Source organism: Lissotriton vulgaris, chromosome 8 (genome assembly GCF_964263255.1).
Source record: "Lissotriton vulgaris chromosome 8, aLisVul1.2, whole genome shotgun sequence".
Taxonomy (NCBI): Eukaryota; Metazoa; Chordata; class Amphibia; order Caudata; family Salamandridae; genus Lissotriton; species Lissotriton vulgaris.
Window position 1 is genome coordinate 1,384,793,981 of NC_141696.1, and position 17,247 is coordinate 1,384,811,227.

Below are 17,247 nucleotides of genomic sequence, written 5' to 3' on the forward strand. Positions count from 1 at the left end.
TACTCACTACTGTGCACTCACTACTGTGCACTCACTACTGTGCACTCACTACTATGCACTCACTACTATGCACTCACTACTCACTACTCTGCACTCACTACTCACTACTCTGCACTCACTACTCACTACTCTATACTCACTACTGTGCACTCACTACTGTGCACTCACTACTGTGCACTCACTACTCACTACTGTGCACTCACTACTGTGCACTCACTACTCACTACTGTGCACTCACTACTCACTACTGTGCACTCACTACTCACTGCACTCACTACTCTGCACTCACTACTCACTACTCTGCACTCACTACTCACTACTCTGCACTCACTACTCTGCACTCACTACTCACTACTGTGCACTCACTACTCTGCACTCACTACTCACTACTCTGCACTCACTACTCTGGACTCAGGACTCACTACTCTGGACTCAGGACTCACTACTCTGGACTCACTACTCTGCACTCACTACTCTGCACTCACTACTCACTACTCTGCACTCACTACTCTGCACTCACTACTCTGCACTCACTACTCTGCACTCACTACTCTGCACTCACTACTCTGCACTCACTACTCTGCACTCACTACTCTGCACTCACTACTCTGCACTCACTACTCACTACTCTGCACTCACTACTCTGCACTCACTACTCTGCACTCACTACTCACTACTCTGCACTCACTACTCACTACTCTGCACTCACTACTCACTACTCTGCACTCACTCACTACTCTGCACTCACTACTCTGCACTCACTACTCTGCACTCACTACTCTGCACTCACTACTCTGCACTCACTACTCTGCACTCACTACTCTGCACTCACTACTCTGCACTCACTACTCTGCACTCACTACTCACTACTCTGCACTCACTACTCACTACTCTGCACTCACTACTCACTACTCTGCACTCACTACTCTGCACTCACCACTCACTACTCTGCACTCACTACTCACTACTCTGTACTCACAACTCACTACTCTGCACTCACTACTCTGCACTCACTACTCTGCACTCACTACTCACTACTCTGCACTCACTACTCTGCACTCACCACTCACTACTCTGCACTCACTACTCTGCACTCACTACTCTGCACTCTGCACTCACTACTCTGCACTCACTACTCTGCACTCACTACTCTGCACTCACCACTCACTACTGTGCACTCACTACTCTGCACTCACTAGTCTGCACTCACTACTCACTACTGTGCACTCACTACTGTGCACTCACTACTCTGCACTCACTACTCTGCACTCACTACTCACTACTCTGCACTCACTACTCTGGACTCACTACTCACTACTCTGCACTCACTACTCACTACTCTGCACTCACTACTCTGCACTCACTACTCTGCACTCACTACTCACTACTCTGCACTCACTACTCTGCACTCACTACTCTGCACTCACTACTCTGCACTCACTACTCTGCACTCACTACTCTGCACTCACTACTCACTACTCTGCACTCACTACTCTGCACTCACTACTCTGCACTCACTACTCTGCACTCACTACTCACTACTCTGCACTCACTACTCTGGACTCACTACTCACTACTCTGCACTCACTACTCACTACTCTGCACTCACTACTCACTACTCTGCACTCACTACTCTGCACTCACTACTCTGCACTCACTACTCACTACTCTGCACTCACTACTCACTACTCTGCACTCACTACTCACTACTCTGCACTCACTACTCTGCACTCACTACTCTGCACTCACTACTCTGCACTCACTACTCACTACTCTGCACTCACTACTCACTGCTCTGCACTCACTACTCTGGACTCACTACTCACTACTCTGCACTCACTACTCTTCACTCACTACTCTGCACTCACTACTCACTGCTCTGCACTCACTACTCTGGACTCACTACTCACTACTCTGCACTCACTACTCTTCACTCACTACTCTGCACTCACTACTCACTACTCTGCACTCACTACTCACTACTCTGCACTCACTACTCTGCACTCACTACTCTGCACTCACTACTCTGCACTCACTACTCTGCACTCACTACTCTGCACTCACTACTCTGCACTCACTACTCTGCACTCACTACTCTGCACTCACTACTCACTACTCTGCACTCACTACTCACTACTCTGCACTCACTACTCACTACTCTGCACTCACTACTCACTACTCTGCACTCACTACTCTGCACTCACTACTCTGCACTCACTACTCACTACTCTGCACTCACTACTCTGCACTCACTACTCTGCACTCACTACTCACTACTCTGCACTCACTACTCACTAGTCTGCACTCACTACTCACTAGTCTGCACTCACTACTCACTACTGTGCACTCACTACTCTGCACTCACTACTCTGCACTCACTACTCTGCACTCACTACTCTGCACTCACTACTCACTACTCTGCACTCACTACTCTGGACTCACTACTCACTACTCTGCACTCACTACTCTGCACTCACTACTCTGCACTCACTACTCTGCACTCACTACTCACTACTCTGCACTCACTACTCTGCACTCACTACTCTGCACTCACTACTCACTACTCTGCACTCACTACTCTGCACTCACTACTCTGCACTCACTACTCTGCACTCACTACTCTGCACTCACCACTCACTACTCTGCACTCACTACTCTGCACTCACTACTCTGCACTCACTACTCACTACTCACTACTCTGCACTCACTACTCTGCACTCACCACTCACTACTCTACACTCACTACTCTGCACTCACCACTCACTACTCTGCACTCACTACTCACTACTCTGCACTCACTACTCACTGCTCTGCACTCACTACTCTGGACTCACTACTCACTACTCTGCACTCACTACTCTTCACTCACTACTCTGCACTCACTACTCACTACTCTGCACTCACTACTCACTACTCTGCACTCACTACTCTGCACTCACTACTCTGCACTCACTACTCTGCACTCACTACTCTGCACTCACTACTCTGCACTCACTACTCTGCACTCACTACTCACTACTCTGCACTCACTACTCACTACTCTGCACTCACTACTCACTACTCTGCACTCACTACTCACTACTCTGCACTCACTACTCTGCACTCACTACTCTGCACTCACTACTCACTACTCTGCACTCACTACTCACTAGTCTGCACTCACTACTCACTAGTCTGCACTCACTACTCACTACTGTGCACTCACTAGTCTGCACTCACTACTCTGCACTCACTACTCTGCACTCACTACTCTGCACTCACTACTCACTACTCTGTACTCACTACTCTGTACTCACTACTCTGTACTCACTACTCTGCACTTACTACTCACTACTCTGCACTCACTACGCACTACTCTGCACTCACTACTCTGCACTCACTACTTTGCACTCACTACTTTGCACTCACTACTCTGCACTCACTACTCTGCACTCACTACTCTGCACTCACTACTCTGCACTCACTACTCTGCACTCACTACTCACTACTCTGCACTCACTACTGTGCACTCACTACTCACTACTGTGCACTCACTACTCACTACTCTGCACTCACTACTGTGCACTCACTACTCACTACTGTGCACTCACTACTCACTACTGTGCACTCACTACTCTGCACTCACTACTCTGCACTCAGTACTCACTACTGTGCACTCACTACTCTGCACTCACTACTGTGCACTCACTACTCTGCACTCACTACTGTGCACTCATTACTCACTACTCTGCACTCACTACTGTGCACTCACTACTCTGCACTCACTACTGTGCACTCACTGTTCACTACTCTGCACTCACTACTCACTACTCTGCACTCACTACTCTGCACTCACTACTCTGCACTCACTACTCACTACTATGCACTCACTACTCTGCACTCACTACTCTGCACTCACTACTCTGCACTCACTACTCTGCACTCACTACTCTGCACTCACTACTCTGCACTCACTACTCTGCACTCACTACTCACTACTGTGCACTCACTACTCACTACTCTGCACTCACTACTCTGCACTCACTACTCTGCACTCACTACTCTGCACTCACTACTCACTACTCTGCACTCACTACTCACTACTCTGCACTCACTACTCTGCGCTCACTACTCACTACTCACTACTCTGCACTCACTACTCTGCACTCACTACTCTGCACTCACTACTCTGCACTCACTACTCACTACTCTGCACTCACTACTCACTACTGTGCACTCACTACTCTGCACTCACTACTCACTACTCTGCACTCACTACTCTGCACTCACTACTCTGCACTCACTACTCTGCACTCACTACTCTGCACTCTGGAAACTCACTACTCACTACTGTGCACTCACTACTCTGCACTCACTACTCACTACTCTGCACTCACTACTCTGCACTCTGGAAACTCACTACTCACTACTCAGCACTCTGCACTCAGCTGGTGGTGTCTGTGTGTGCATGGCAGTGGTGGTGTGCGTGTGTGCATGGCAGTGGTGGTGTCTGTGTGTGCATGGCAGTGGTGGTGTGCGTGTGTGCATGGCAGTGGTGGTGTGCGTGTGTGCATGGCAGTGGTGGTGTCTGTGTGTGCATGGCAGTGGTGGTGTCCGTGTGTGCATGGCAGTTGTGGTGTGCGTGTGTGCATGGCAGTGGTGGTGTGCGTGTGTGCATGGCAGTGGTGGTGTACGTGTGCATGGAACCTACTTGCAATCAGACGTGTTGGTTGTCACCAGAATGCTTCGTTGCTGCTGCCGGTAATGCTGCTGGATGCTAGGACGTGAAGAGCACACCACTCACTTGAGTCGGGTCCAGCAACTTTTTGAATATCCGACCTCACTTCCTTCCAGAGGAGGATGCGAGGTCACAGCCACGACACACATAACCACTGCCCGGGTCTCCATACTATTAGGCAGTGAGTCAGTGTTCATCTTTCTTTTCCCGCTCGCCAGCAGTTAAGTCACCCATTCTTTCAGCTCAGTTTGATTCTGGTGGTTAAGTGACACCGCGGGAGCATTTCTTCATCGCTCCAGCGGTACTTAGTAATCGTCTCGGGCTGCATCAATGCTGTAGCGGCTGGGAGCCGACAGAGGGCGCACTAACAGCAACAGTCAGTGAGGTAATAAATAGCATGTGAATAAATGTGACATGCAGTAGACACGGCCCTGATAGGTAAGTGCCGGTGCTAAGCACCAGAAAGCACCGGCACAATTAGCAAAGCAACCCGCTTCTCCCTATGTACTGGCGACCTTAGGCCTGCTGCTTCAGCTGCGGGGGGCGGGCGCAGCCGTGAACGGCGGCTGCGCGCGAGCACTAGCACGCAATCTGAGAGGCAGGGACGGCACGCGACTGGGGCAAGCCGTGTGTCCTGTTGAAAGAGGGTACCCCTCCTTAGGTGCTCGGTGACTTGTTGGGGGCCTGTTGACGACTGTGCACCTGCCCGTCCTTGTGCAAGACAGTCTGTCCAGTGCTCACCCTCATTTGGCGAACGTCACCATGGAGCGCAAAGACACGCCGAGACGAGGTAGGAAGGGAGGGGGTGTCTCTGTGTGTGCTTGCGCATGCGCTGCGGCGAGGGGGGGATGTTCTGTATGTGTGTGTGTGAGTGTGTGTGGGTGAGTGTGTGTGTGTATGTGCGGCGAGGGGGGGGGTCTGTATGTGTGTGCGTGCGTGTGAGTCTGCTTCCAAGGAGCCATGGGAGACAGGAAGCGCGCGCGACCTGATCCCAGTTCCAAGGTTGCGCGTGCACCTCGCTTGTCTGTCTCCCTTGACTCCTCGAAAGCCAGAATGATTACAAAAGAGTCTCGGAACGACAGATTGCTTCGCAATCTGTTCGCAGTTCCGAGACCTAAAAATGAAACTGTGGAGACAAGGAAAGAGGAGGTCGGATGGAGGGTTGGATGCAACTAACTGTTGCCTGTGCCAGGAATGATGCAACCAAGTTCTGGAAGATAGCGAACACCCCTTTTTTCATGAATCACCCCTCCTCTGAAACTGATGCAACCATAACTGAACATGCTTGGGTGAAGCACTTTTCTACTGTTTATGATTCTCAAAATGTAGACAGCAGCGTCCTTTCTACCCTTGCTGTGATCTGAGAAATAAGGGTAACGAGTGGCTAAAAATCTCTCTCAAGGACGTTAATGTTGTTATGTCTGCTGTTGAAAGGTGCCTTTGTAATAAAGCACCAGGACCAGATGGTGTCCCCATCGATCTATTAAAAAGTAATCTGGCACTTTGGGCGCAAATTTATGTAAATCTTCTACAAAGCGCGATTAGCATTGGCCCGCCGAAATCCTGTGTAAAGCAAAAATTGTACTGATCTTTAAAAAGGGTGACAGGGATGACCCCAAATGCTACTGACCAATATCCTTAATAGATTCCACAGCTAAGGTAATAGGCAGGGTACTATTAGATCATATGGAGAATTGGGCAACTGAGGAGGGCATCTTAGCAACGACCCAATATGGCTTTAGACAGGGTCTTGGTGCAACTGATCAGTGCCTAAACCGTTATCTATTAGTTAATAAACATATGCTTGTCGAAGAAGGATGTCCGTTTCTAGCATTTATGGACCTCAGCGCAGCCTTCAATAATGTTGTAAGGGGGAGGCTGTGGGACATGCTAGTAAAGAAGGGCGCCGACTTGGAGATGGTGCGTCTGCTTGCACAGCTTCATGAGGATGTGGAGGCCAATGTAAGGTTTGGATCTAATGGAGAGTGTGCAGCCCCTGCTGAAATTAGAAAAGGGGTCAGACAGGGCTGTGTTCTGGCACCCTTTCTTTTAAATTTTTATATTAATGGGCTTGTGGATTATTTGGCGGAGGTGGAAGTAGATTCAATGCGGGCAGGCTCAAATCCCTTGCCTGTGTTAATGTATGCTGATGATTTTGTTTTATTGGCAAGAACAGGCCGGAGGCTCCAGAAGGTTTTAGGTATGTTTATTGTTTTTATGTCCAATCTGGGGCTCTCTACTAATAAAGGCAAATCTTATACTGTGGTCTGCAGCCGACCTCGAAGCAAGATCCCTCTTTTTAATTTTACTTCAGTGTGTACCCACTTTCACTTATCTTGGGGTTCCCTTTGATAAGAGTGTCTCCTGGAAACACCTGATGGATGTTAGGACAATGCAATTGGCGAAATCCATAGCCTCATTGTTTAAATGTTAATGTTAATGTTAAATTTTAATGTTAAAAGAACTTGTAACGCGCACGGCTGCCCCAGCCAAGGGGCATCCCGGCGCTTGCCGTAAGAAGTGTGTCAGTGGAATGGTGTGGCTCACTGGTTAGAGGCGGCAGACCCGGAAGCAGAGGACGGCCCGGGACCAGGGTTCAATCCCCGACGCGGCAGGGTCATGAACCAGGGTCAGCGGACTCGATAATTCTCGCCTCGGTGCCTACTCTAACCAGGGATCACACTCGGCAACTCTGGGCATTAGCTTGCCTCATCTCCACAACGGCCCCCACAAACGCCGGGGATGCCTGGTTTCACCTTGGAGATACCCAGGAGGGAACATCTCACAGGGAAAGCCAGGACGGGTTCCCCAGCGGTCTATAGTGCCAGGACACCTCCGGGTAGCAGTGCGCTTTACAAGACACACACATTCACATTCACATTCATTCAGTGATGAATGTTAGTTCTGTCACAGTGAGGCAGTTGTACATTAGCAGAAGAGATGGGTTTTGATCGCTTTCCTGAAAGGTAGAAGCTCTTCGATTTTTCGAATATGGGTAGGGAGTCCATTCCAGAGTCTTGCGGCGAGTTGTCTAAATGACCGACCGCCCATTCTTGTTAATTTGAAGCGGGGTACTACTGCCAGGTTCTGTCCTTCTGAGTGCAGCGCACGTCTGGGAACGTACGGTGTGAGGAGGGAACATAGCGTGGGGGGGGAGGCAGTTTTAAGGATTTTGAACGCAAGACAAAGGGTTTGTAATGGATCCTTTTTATATTTTGCGACAAAAGTAGGGTCAATACCACTTGATACTGCTATCACCATTTATGCAGCCAAATCTGTATCAGTAGCTTTCTATGCTGCAGGGGTACGGGGATATTCTGACTGTTCTCACCTCCCGGTTACTGAGAACAGTTTTTTGCAAAGACTTCTGTCGCTTTCTAAAAGTACTCCATCAATAATAGTGCATGAAGAGCTAGAACTTAGATATTTGGAAGATACTGTAAGGATAGTCCCAGGTTTATTACGGCTGTCTGTTTGGTCCAGGCCAGAGGCCATGTTGGGTCAAATTATTGCCGACTGTCTAAATTTGAGACGGGAAAAGAAATTCAGATGGCTCAGTCATGTAAACAAAGATCTACAGCCAATAGGTAGGGCCGGTCTTTATAATAACTCGCAGACCATTGAGCAGCCAATGAAGGCTATAATAGATGTGAATTATTAAATGTTTATGGTACCAAGATTACAAGGCTGGAATCCAACAAAAAGTCAGTTGAGGCATATCTTCTATTGTGCACTACCCCTGGTATGGATTCCTACTAGACCAAAGTACCATGCTATCAGAGATTCTACTTAGTCCAGTTCACACTCAGTATAATCCATTATTTGGTATCCTACCCTCAAACGTGTATACTACCCTCAGATGTGTTCAATACCTTGTCCATTTGATTCAATTACATCTCAATCCCAATTGCATTTGTTCTTTTTGCGATCTATATAAGGAGCCGAGGTCACACATTTTAAGGCCTCTTTTGTAGAACCACAACATTAGAGAGTGTAAAACAGCTTTATTTTATTTACAGAGCTCCAGACGCTGGCAGTTTGTCTTACTATCTATAGATTTATCTTTTATCGCCTCAGTAGTATGACAGCGGAAGGCAGTCGGAAAGTGACCTCAGTTTTACTCTATTAACCAGAATTGCTTTTGAAAGTGGGGTACTCTCTTGTTACTGATACAAGCACTTTAAGCCAATTTCTTTTGTGTTTTAATTTATTTGCATGAAGTCTCAGTTTTAGACTTGATAACTTTATTGAATTTTTTGTTTTGTTTTACTGTATGAAATTGTTGATAATGTTTTTATCTCTTCTTTTTAATGGATGCATTTTAATGCACATGCGTGATCTTTTATTTATGTAATTTAGTCTACTTTGTACTTTTATGGTTTGTCTAAAACAAAGTTCAACTTTGAATATGTGAGGTCAGTTTATGGTGGGGGAACATGTTCTAGTTAGCTTAGTAACACATACACGTTTAGTATCTGCAGGGATATGAAAAAACACATTTCACAGGAACTCTGAAACATGGAAAATATTTTAAGGTTCCCAGAGAAATACGGATTTGATCATCATAGTGACAGCCCCAAAACTAATCAGCAGAGCTTCAGCATGGTCAGGGAAACTAGGATTATGCAACATGGAGGACCGAATTATGTGGTTGAAATCTGCAAATTTGTAAATTATTTGGCAAATATAGTAAATCCATTATTAAGCCAGTACACGCTGCTGCCACAGCATCACCTACATGTATTGACAATCACCACTGCCTATTGTTTTAATAACAATTTACTCAAGAAAGGTAAACAAAGCCTTGGCCTTCGGTCTTGTGGTTTATGATGGGCTTGAGTGTGTTACTTATGTACATGAGTGTGTTTCATAACGAAGATTTAGTGGAATTTTTAAGCTGGCCTGTAAGAGTAAAAAAGTGTGAATGTTTCTCACAATGTCCTTTTTGACTAATAAATAATGTTTTTGTAGCTGGAGAATGCTGTGTAGTCCTTCTCTAGTCATTCATTTACAGGTTGTAATTAGGGCCTAATTGGACCACCAAACCAGTGGTGGTGGGCCCTGGATGGTGGTCCACATGCTATATTACAACTACGGCGGTGGGACCAACACAGGAATGCCGCAGACGCCAGGGATCCCTGATAACGCAGTGGTGGAGCAGAGGAGTGAGGTTGTAATATGCTGGTGGTGTTACTGTGGCACCGCCAAGCGTATTACAAGTTTCCTTACTGCGACCCTTTTGATGGTGGTGAGCCCGGCATGGAAAGGGTAGCAGTGACGAAACAAGGGGGCCATACAGGCCTCTGTGCATGTGTATGCACCCCCTGTTCCCTCATGGATAGAAATGCACAACATTGTGTATTTCTGTCCGTTCAGTAATGGGCTGCGGCGCTCATATGGCCTTATAAAGGCACCGCCGTGGGACTGCGGCGCAGGACCGCCCGCCAGGATTACAACTCATAGTCCAGGAGGCAGACAAACTAGGGATTTGGCGGTCTTGGAGCGTGGCGCTGACGCGGCGGTCTTGGAGCGTGGCGCTGATGTGGCGGCCCGCTCCATAACCGCCAAACTCACATTCAGGCCCTTAGCTTGGCGAGTGCACACTATGTGTCTAGTGACAGTGACTGTTATAAATGGAAATGTAAACCAATATGGACGAAACTGTTGCGATTTTGTAACATACACAGAAAAGTCATTAAACAGACTTGTGCATGCAACAACAAAAAACATTGATGTTCCCGGTTTTCTCATCTAGTCACAAAACCTACATTCTTGTAGTGAATCGAACAGTATTGTGCACATGAAAAGTGACTGCCACATAAGGATGCAAGGAATGTCACCACACCTATATTTTTAATACAATACCTGAAAAGAAAGCAGTCTGTAAATTGGTGTCTTCAAAGCCTCTGTGTTTCAGCCATTTCCTGAGTTGAATGTATTCAGGTTCATGACTGTGATTAACTGTAACAAAGAGATCGGTAAATACACAATACAGCGTAAAGGTGTATCTTTTATCATTAACAAATAAACAATTAATTCTACATCTACTCTGCAAACGGAATATAGAATCTCTTCTCAGTACATGAGCTCAATAAAACATTCAAAGACTCCACCTCGAGAATATAAAACACACAGTCTACTGCATACAAGGACAGCATTTGATAGCACAAGGAACAATGAATAGCTACATTGCTACTTTACAGTATTTATTTTGAAACCAGAGGATCCGACATTTGTATTAACGTGGCAGTTAAAATCAACTGTAAATCTGTATTTTTGTAGCCAAACTGAAGCAATATGGAACAAACAAAAAAAATGTCTCCCAAAATCTAGATTAGGATTATATTTTAAAGCATAATTTTCGAGCAATGTTTTCAACCGGAAATAAAGTCTGGTGAAAAACTCTTTGTTCCTCAGTTAATAAACCAGACCCTCTTCAGTCTCTTTAATGTAGATCTGGGAGGAATTCACGGAGTCACAAAAAATACTCCGTGAGATTTCACAGAATTACGCTGTGATTTAGCACCAGGAGCTCAGCGCAAACAGCACCGTGCGGCACGGCAGTGGGCGTAGTTTCTTAAATTGATTTTGTTGCAGCTTAAGTATATTTTCCAACTGAGTGGCAGCTTTCTGACCGCCTGCATTGGAGAAATCTTGCTAGGTGTCCACCTAGTGAGCGTAAACTGTGCTGGAGACACCAAATCTCTCTCACACTCGCCAATTTACTGTTTTTGAGATGCGTGTGAGAAAAAACTCCACAACGCAGCGGTTGGCAGAATGTGGCCTGATTCAGCCATAATTGGAGCGGAATATATCGCCCACCCTACTTAAATGCAGATAAATGTAACTCACTGGGGTTGGCAGTGACTGAGCATCTTCAGTAAGATGTTTGCAAACTTCATGAAATGTTGTTTTGAGCTATTTGATTTTTGAACTTCCCAAAAATCTTGCCTCCCAAATGGTACACGTATATACAAGATCTAACCTGGGCTTAATTAATTTAAATAACACATTACATAAATGGTGTTAGCAATAATGCTGATAAACATGCTTAACTGCCACTGGATACACTGTATTAAGAAGAGGCTCCTTGCTTCAGAATCCGCAAGTAAATATTGTGGCGAGGCCTTTACATACTGCACTAGAGGATTTCTGACAGGCGAAGGTAACAAATGTCTATGATAAAGGCCATGCTCAGTAGCCTCTAGAGCAGAGGTCTTCAAACTTTTGGATGCCGAGACCCCCCTGTCAACATTTTCAAGCGTAAGGACCCCCTCCTGACAAAAATTTCGAAACCTCTAGGTTATGAGGAAGGTGAGGGCCAAATTATGCGACAGGCTTCACTAAATTGTGTGAGTAGAAAATGTAAATAATGTTCTGTGATGCTGCGTATTTTGGGGAAGCATTGCTTTATTATTCAGAATATTTTTAAACACAGTAATACTGAGGAAAGATTTCACCCCATCAGTACCAGTTTATAACCACAATACAGCAATTAACATCAAAAAGATGTCTAGTCAACCTCTGTGAAGGGCCTCCCAATCCGCAGGAATACGCGCTGCCACATTAGAAGCTCACCTGGCCATGGCCGGGAGCAGCAAGGGTGCATTCAAACCGTGGTGGTCTTGTGCAGAGTTAAACAGTTTACCCATGCCCCTTTCCTCTCACCCCCTTCCTTCCATTCCTCTCTTCTCTCCTCTCCCAACCCCATATCCCTCTCTCAGGATGCAGGCAGATGGTTATTAGCCCCAGGACACATTTTGGTAACATTAGCGCACTACAAATGTAAATAATAGGCAGAAGCAGGGGGTCCACTAGACCCGAACTTCGGGGGGGTTAACACTCCCAGCCAGGGCCTGTCCAAGCACTGGTCGCACACAGTGCAACAGTCTTTCCACCTTCTCCATGAATTCCCTCACTACCACTCACCAACAATACACCTCATCTCTCTATAGCACCTGTCTGACAAACATTTCATTATTTTATAGCGCTACTCATAGTTTACTCACACTCAGTTCTGTGATGAGCATGGTACATCTTCTTTGTACCAGGCACTCTAACCTTCTGCACGGTGTGGGTGACAAGAGTGCCCATGTGACTGCACGGTGAGCAATGCAACAGTGCGAGAGTATGGTAAAAGGAGTAACTGCAGGGTGAGTGAGGTGACCATATGAATTTGGGTTCGGCTGTAAGTGCAGATTGGGACGAATTAGTGCATGGTTAGTGATGGCCTTGTTTGAGTGAGCTACACATTGAGTAGTAAGGGGGGTCAGGTGAGTGGAGTGTCACATGAGTGCAGAGTGAGAAGTGTGCTCGTGTGACTGCAGGGTGAGGTACAGAGTGAACAATGCAAGCGATTTTTTAGTGCAGAGTGATCACTGTGAGAACAGGGTGAGCGGGTGAATGTTGTGAGTGCATGTTGATCAGTGTGAGTGCATTGTGATCAGTGTGAGTGCATTGTGATCGCTGGGAGTGCAGGGTGAATGTGAAAGTGAAGGCGAGAATGAGAAGCGAGTAGTTTGAAAGCAGGGTGCATTCCCAGAAACTTAAAGCGTAGGGTTTCAGATATAAGTTAAACTATTGCTATAATGGCATTAATCAGGGTTCGAGGGTGGAGGAAATAAATAATGTGCTGATCCTGCAACAAACTTCCAGTCTAATGATTAGGGTTGCCAGCTCATTATTTTGATGGCCCAGAAATAAGCAGTCACCTACAGCTGTATTTTTTGCACTTATCTGTGAATACTTAGAACAGCAAATATAAATAGGAAGCACTTTTAATTGTGTTCTAGGGATGCCTCAATGATCCATGACTAATAATTAAAGAAAATAAAGACAGAAAAGTCACATCACTAATTAATACATACTTTTTTTATTTATAACTCAATTTAGTGTCAAGAGCAGGTCTCTGCAGGATCTTTAAACAACACATAGTTTCTTTTGGCAATCTAACTTTATATTTCTTTTCATTAAATGCATTCTCACACTACAGCAGTAAGTGTAAAAATACAAACGTAAGGAATAGGCAGAGTGGGGGCCCAGGGGGTACTGGAACCATAAAAAAACTAAGCTTTGGTAATCAGTTAACAAAGGCATGTAAATATGCTAATGGTCCTTAAAGACCTGTGAAAAACTCGGACGGAGATAAGACTCCAGACACTGCCCTGCCAAGGCCCCAGGAGCGCGAGCTGCACTGCAGCAGCCGGGCTGAGACACAGGATGAGGGAGGAGGGGGCTGAAGCCCAGGAGGCCAGGGCAGAAGTGACACTGTGAAGGCGCGACCCCCTTTGCATTGCTCCACGGCCCCCCCGGGGGTCGCGCCCCACAGTTTGAAGACCCCTGCTCTAGAGGCAGGGAAACACTCAGGCACGGGCTCTGTAGTCAAGAGTCCACTGGGCACTGCTAAAGCTTTGCTGCAAAATCTTAATCTTAGTATTAGGATGGACAAAGCACAGCTCTTGTGACCCAAAGCCACATCCTGGATAGAGTCCACTGAGTTTAGCCCTCGGCTGTGTCTTATGGGTTTTGGGAACAGAGCCCAGAGCCTACACAGCAGGTCTTGGGCAGGGGGGGGATTGGCACATTGCATGGCCAGAAGATAAAACGTTTGGCCAGAGTCTGCTGGGCTTAGTCAAAGGTCCTACCGAGTAGCTATAAGGCCAAGGAGACAAGGCACATGACGCTGAGATCAGCTAGACTTTGTGGCCATTGCTGGAGACCATACTGAGCAGGCTCCAGGGTTAGGGATGCTGTCAAAGGGTTTTGACTTTAGCTGAGCTGCACATGCAATGGAAATGCCTGGACACGGGTCCTTTGCTCAATGAGCAATAGAACTCCAGTTGCGGTCAATGATGAGCCCAATAGAGCGAAATTGGTTGGGCGTCACTTCTGCTTCTGTCTAGAAGGGATCAGGCCTCAGAGTTTAGGGGGTACCTAAGGCTGGAATCTCTCAGATATTGGGCCAAAATATGATCTTGAATGCAGCCAGATAGATAAATTATCACTAATAAATTTAACGGAAGCATTTGATAATGACTTTTTTATTCACGAATTCTGGGGCTCAGGTTGTGGCCACTGTTCCCCTCCAATTGGTTTCTCAGCTCCACACTCTTGCCCCCCACCACATTTGCTTCCCTTCTCCCCACTCCCTGCACTCCCTTCCAGGCCGTCCCCCAGAGTATACCTCTCTTAGCAGCAGCCGGTATACTCTGGAGGCCATATTTATCATTTGCATGGTCGACACATCTCTAGGTTCCACTGCAGATGATCAGCACAGCCTTCAAACTGATTGAGTAGTTTTAACCCGTTTACCGCAGCGGACATTCCGCTGTGGTGCGGGTGTTCTGAGTGGGCGGGGCTGCTTGGGCGATCGGTCATTCGCAGCACCCGCAAGGTAGTGCGGGCGTCAGCCGTTGGTCGCGCGAGCACGGAAGGGGTTAAGGGATTAAGCACTGACTGTACTTAAATTGTAAACGAATTAAGTACTGGGGTCCAGGGTTTTGCTTAGCACTCTGCCACCATCAGTGCTGATTAATGCGATAGACAGAGTCTCTGCTCTACTATCAAACCCTACAATAATACACTAGAAATCTCAACATAATAATCAGTAGACAAACTAAGCACTGTTCAACTACATAACCAACACCTTAATGTTATACATCATAAAGCGCCAATTTAAATACTCCATCTTGATTACAATTCCTACCTCCGCTAGCAACTGATCTTCCAACTAGTTTCCTCCTCCGTCTGATTCGGCAAGTTCGACCTCTGCTTCGTAACATCTTGGAAAAGGAATAAACCGATTCCCTGCATCTACAAAGATTAGATGAACACAACATTATGTTCTTTTCAAATATTTTGCGCAATACACAATTCCAAGTCACAACTGTACCCATATAAATTAGTCAAGAGTTTCTTATGATTTCCTGGAATTCACAGACCAAAACCAGCAGGCTGGTAACACGACTTCTTTCATATATATTTATATATATTTTAATTGCATCAAAATTGTATAGAAATAGACTTTGACCCATCTTGCAAAGTATTTCTTTTTGAGTCAACAAGTTGATCGCATCTACTTAAAAAAAACAAGCATTTGCAATGCAGTAGCGCTCGCACTTGTAAGAGTTGGAGCTATTAGCATTGTAAATGACAATGCCTTTTACTTATGTTTTTTTTTAAACAGATAAAGGGCATTGTCACTTACAATGCCAATGGCTCTAACTTTAACAAATGCGAGACCTTTTGCATTGCAACAGCTTGTTATCCTCATAATGATTGCTCCAATAAATAATTTGGTGTCTATGGTATATAGTTGAGTTGGACTGGAGTAAACTAAACAGTGCTTTATTAAAACCACTTGCCAACTGGTCAGTTTGTCCTTGCATAGTCCATGTTTTCTATTAGATTATATTAGAAAGAGCTGCGTGTACAAAACGTGAATTTGGAACATTTTGTTAATTTGTATTGCTTTCCATGGACACATTATAACATATTAAAGAGCAAACACTGTTATGCGAACTAGCATTACATTATAGAGCCTTTTCCATAGAACATCTTATATGAGCCACATTGCTGTGGAGTAAAGCGGATCTCTGGCAGTAGTTTTCTGCCTCTGGCCATAGTAAGTTCTGAAGTGCAGGCCTCCTCTCTGCTCTTCTACAGATAAGAGACCCTCAAGAATAGCTAAAGAGTGAGTGTGCACGATGCTCCCACAATGCACCACAGCTACATTCTAGTACATATAGTTAAATGAGCAAATGTATATAGCAGCCATTACATTTTTATCTAAAACATTTATGTAAGGAAGACATTGGTACAAAGAACAGTGGTAGAACATGGTTAACACTGAATGGAAGTGATCAGTTGTGTGGCGGCGGTGGGGAGGGGGTAATTGCGCCTTTTCATGGATATATATTTCTGGGAACTGGGTCAAAACAGTGATACAGAAAACAATGGTTCTCCTGGAGAAAGTATTAAGCCTAAACTCTCTTAGCTAAATAATTTAAGCCGACCATTGTGTTGTAATTATACAGGTACATGTATCTGCTGTATGAACATTTCTTTTTTTCCCCAAAACACATTTTTTATCAAATTCAGGTCCTTCAACGTAACGCCGCAGCAATGGAAAATAGTGACAACGGTGAAACAAATGTGGGCAGTGCTATATAATAATCAATCAAAGTACTTGTAAAGCGCGCTACTTACCCGTGAGTGTCCCAAGGCGCTGGGAGAGGGGGGTAGGGGGGAGAGGGGGTGCGGCTACTGCTCGAAGAGCCAGATCTTGAGGAGTCTTCTGAAGGCGTGTAGGTCTTGGGTCTGCCGTATGTGGGTAGGGAGGGTGTTCCAGGTCTTGGCGGCGAGGTAGTGTAGCAGGGATTCTGCTCCTACACAGAACTGTGCATAGAGACTTGGAACCTCAGTGAATTAGGGTATGCCAAAACACACCTTAGTAGCCAAAACCCCACCCCAGACTAGCAATCAGTGTCTCATTGGTTCTTCCATAACCCCAATGATTAGACAACCCAGAA

General features: G+C 46.0%; 1 protein-coding gene across 1 annotated transcript in view; it reads right to left on the reverse strand.

The window, feature by feature from the left end:
• The window catches only part of SETD4 (SET domain containing 4), a 110,261-nt gene that overhangs the window by 79,992 nt on the left and 13,022 nt on the right, over positions 1-17,247 (reverse strand). The window contains exons 2-3 of the mRNA XM_086935383.1: positions 15,423-15,529; positions 10,583-10,678 (exon numbers count right to left, since the gene is read on the reverse strand). Coding sequence (XP_086791509.1) covers positions 10,583-10,678; positions 15,423-15,498 — 172 coding nt within the window. The 5' untranslated portion in view covers positions 15,499-15,529. The remainder of the gene's footprint in view (positions 1-10,582; positions 10,679-15,422; positions 15,530-17,247) is intronic.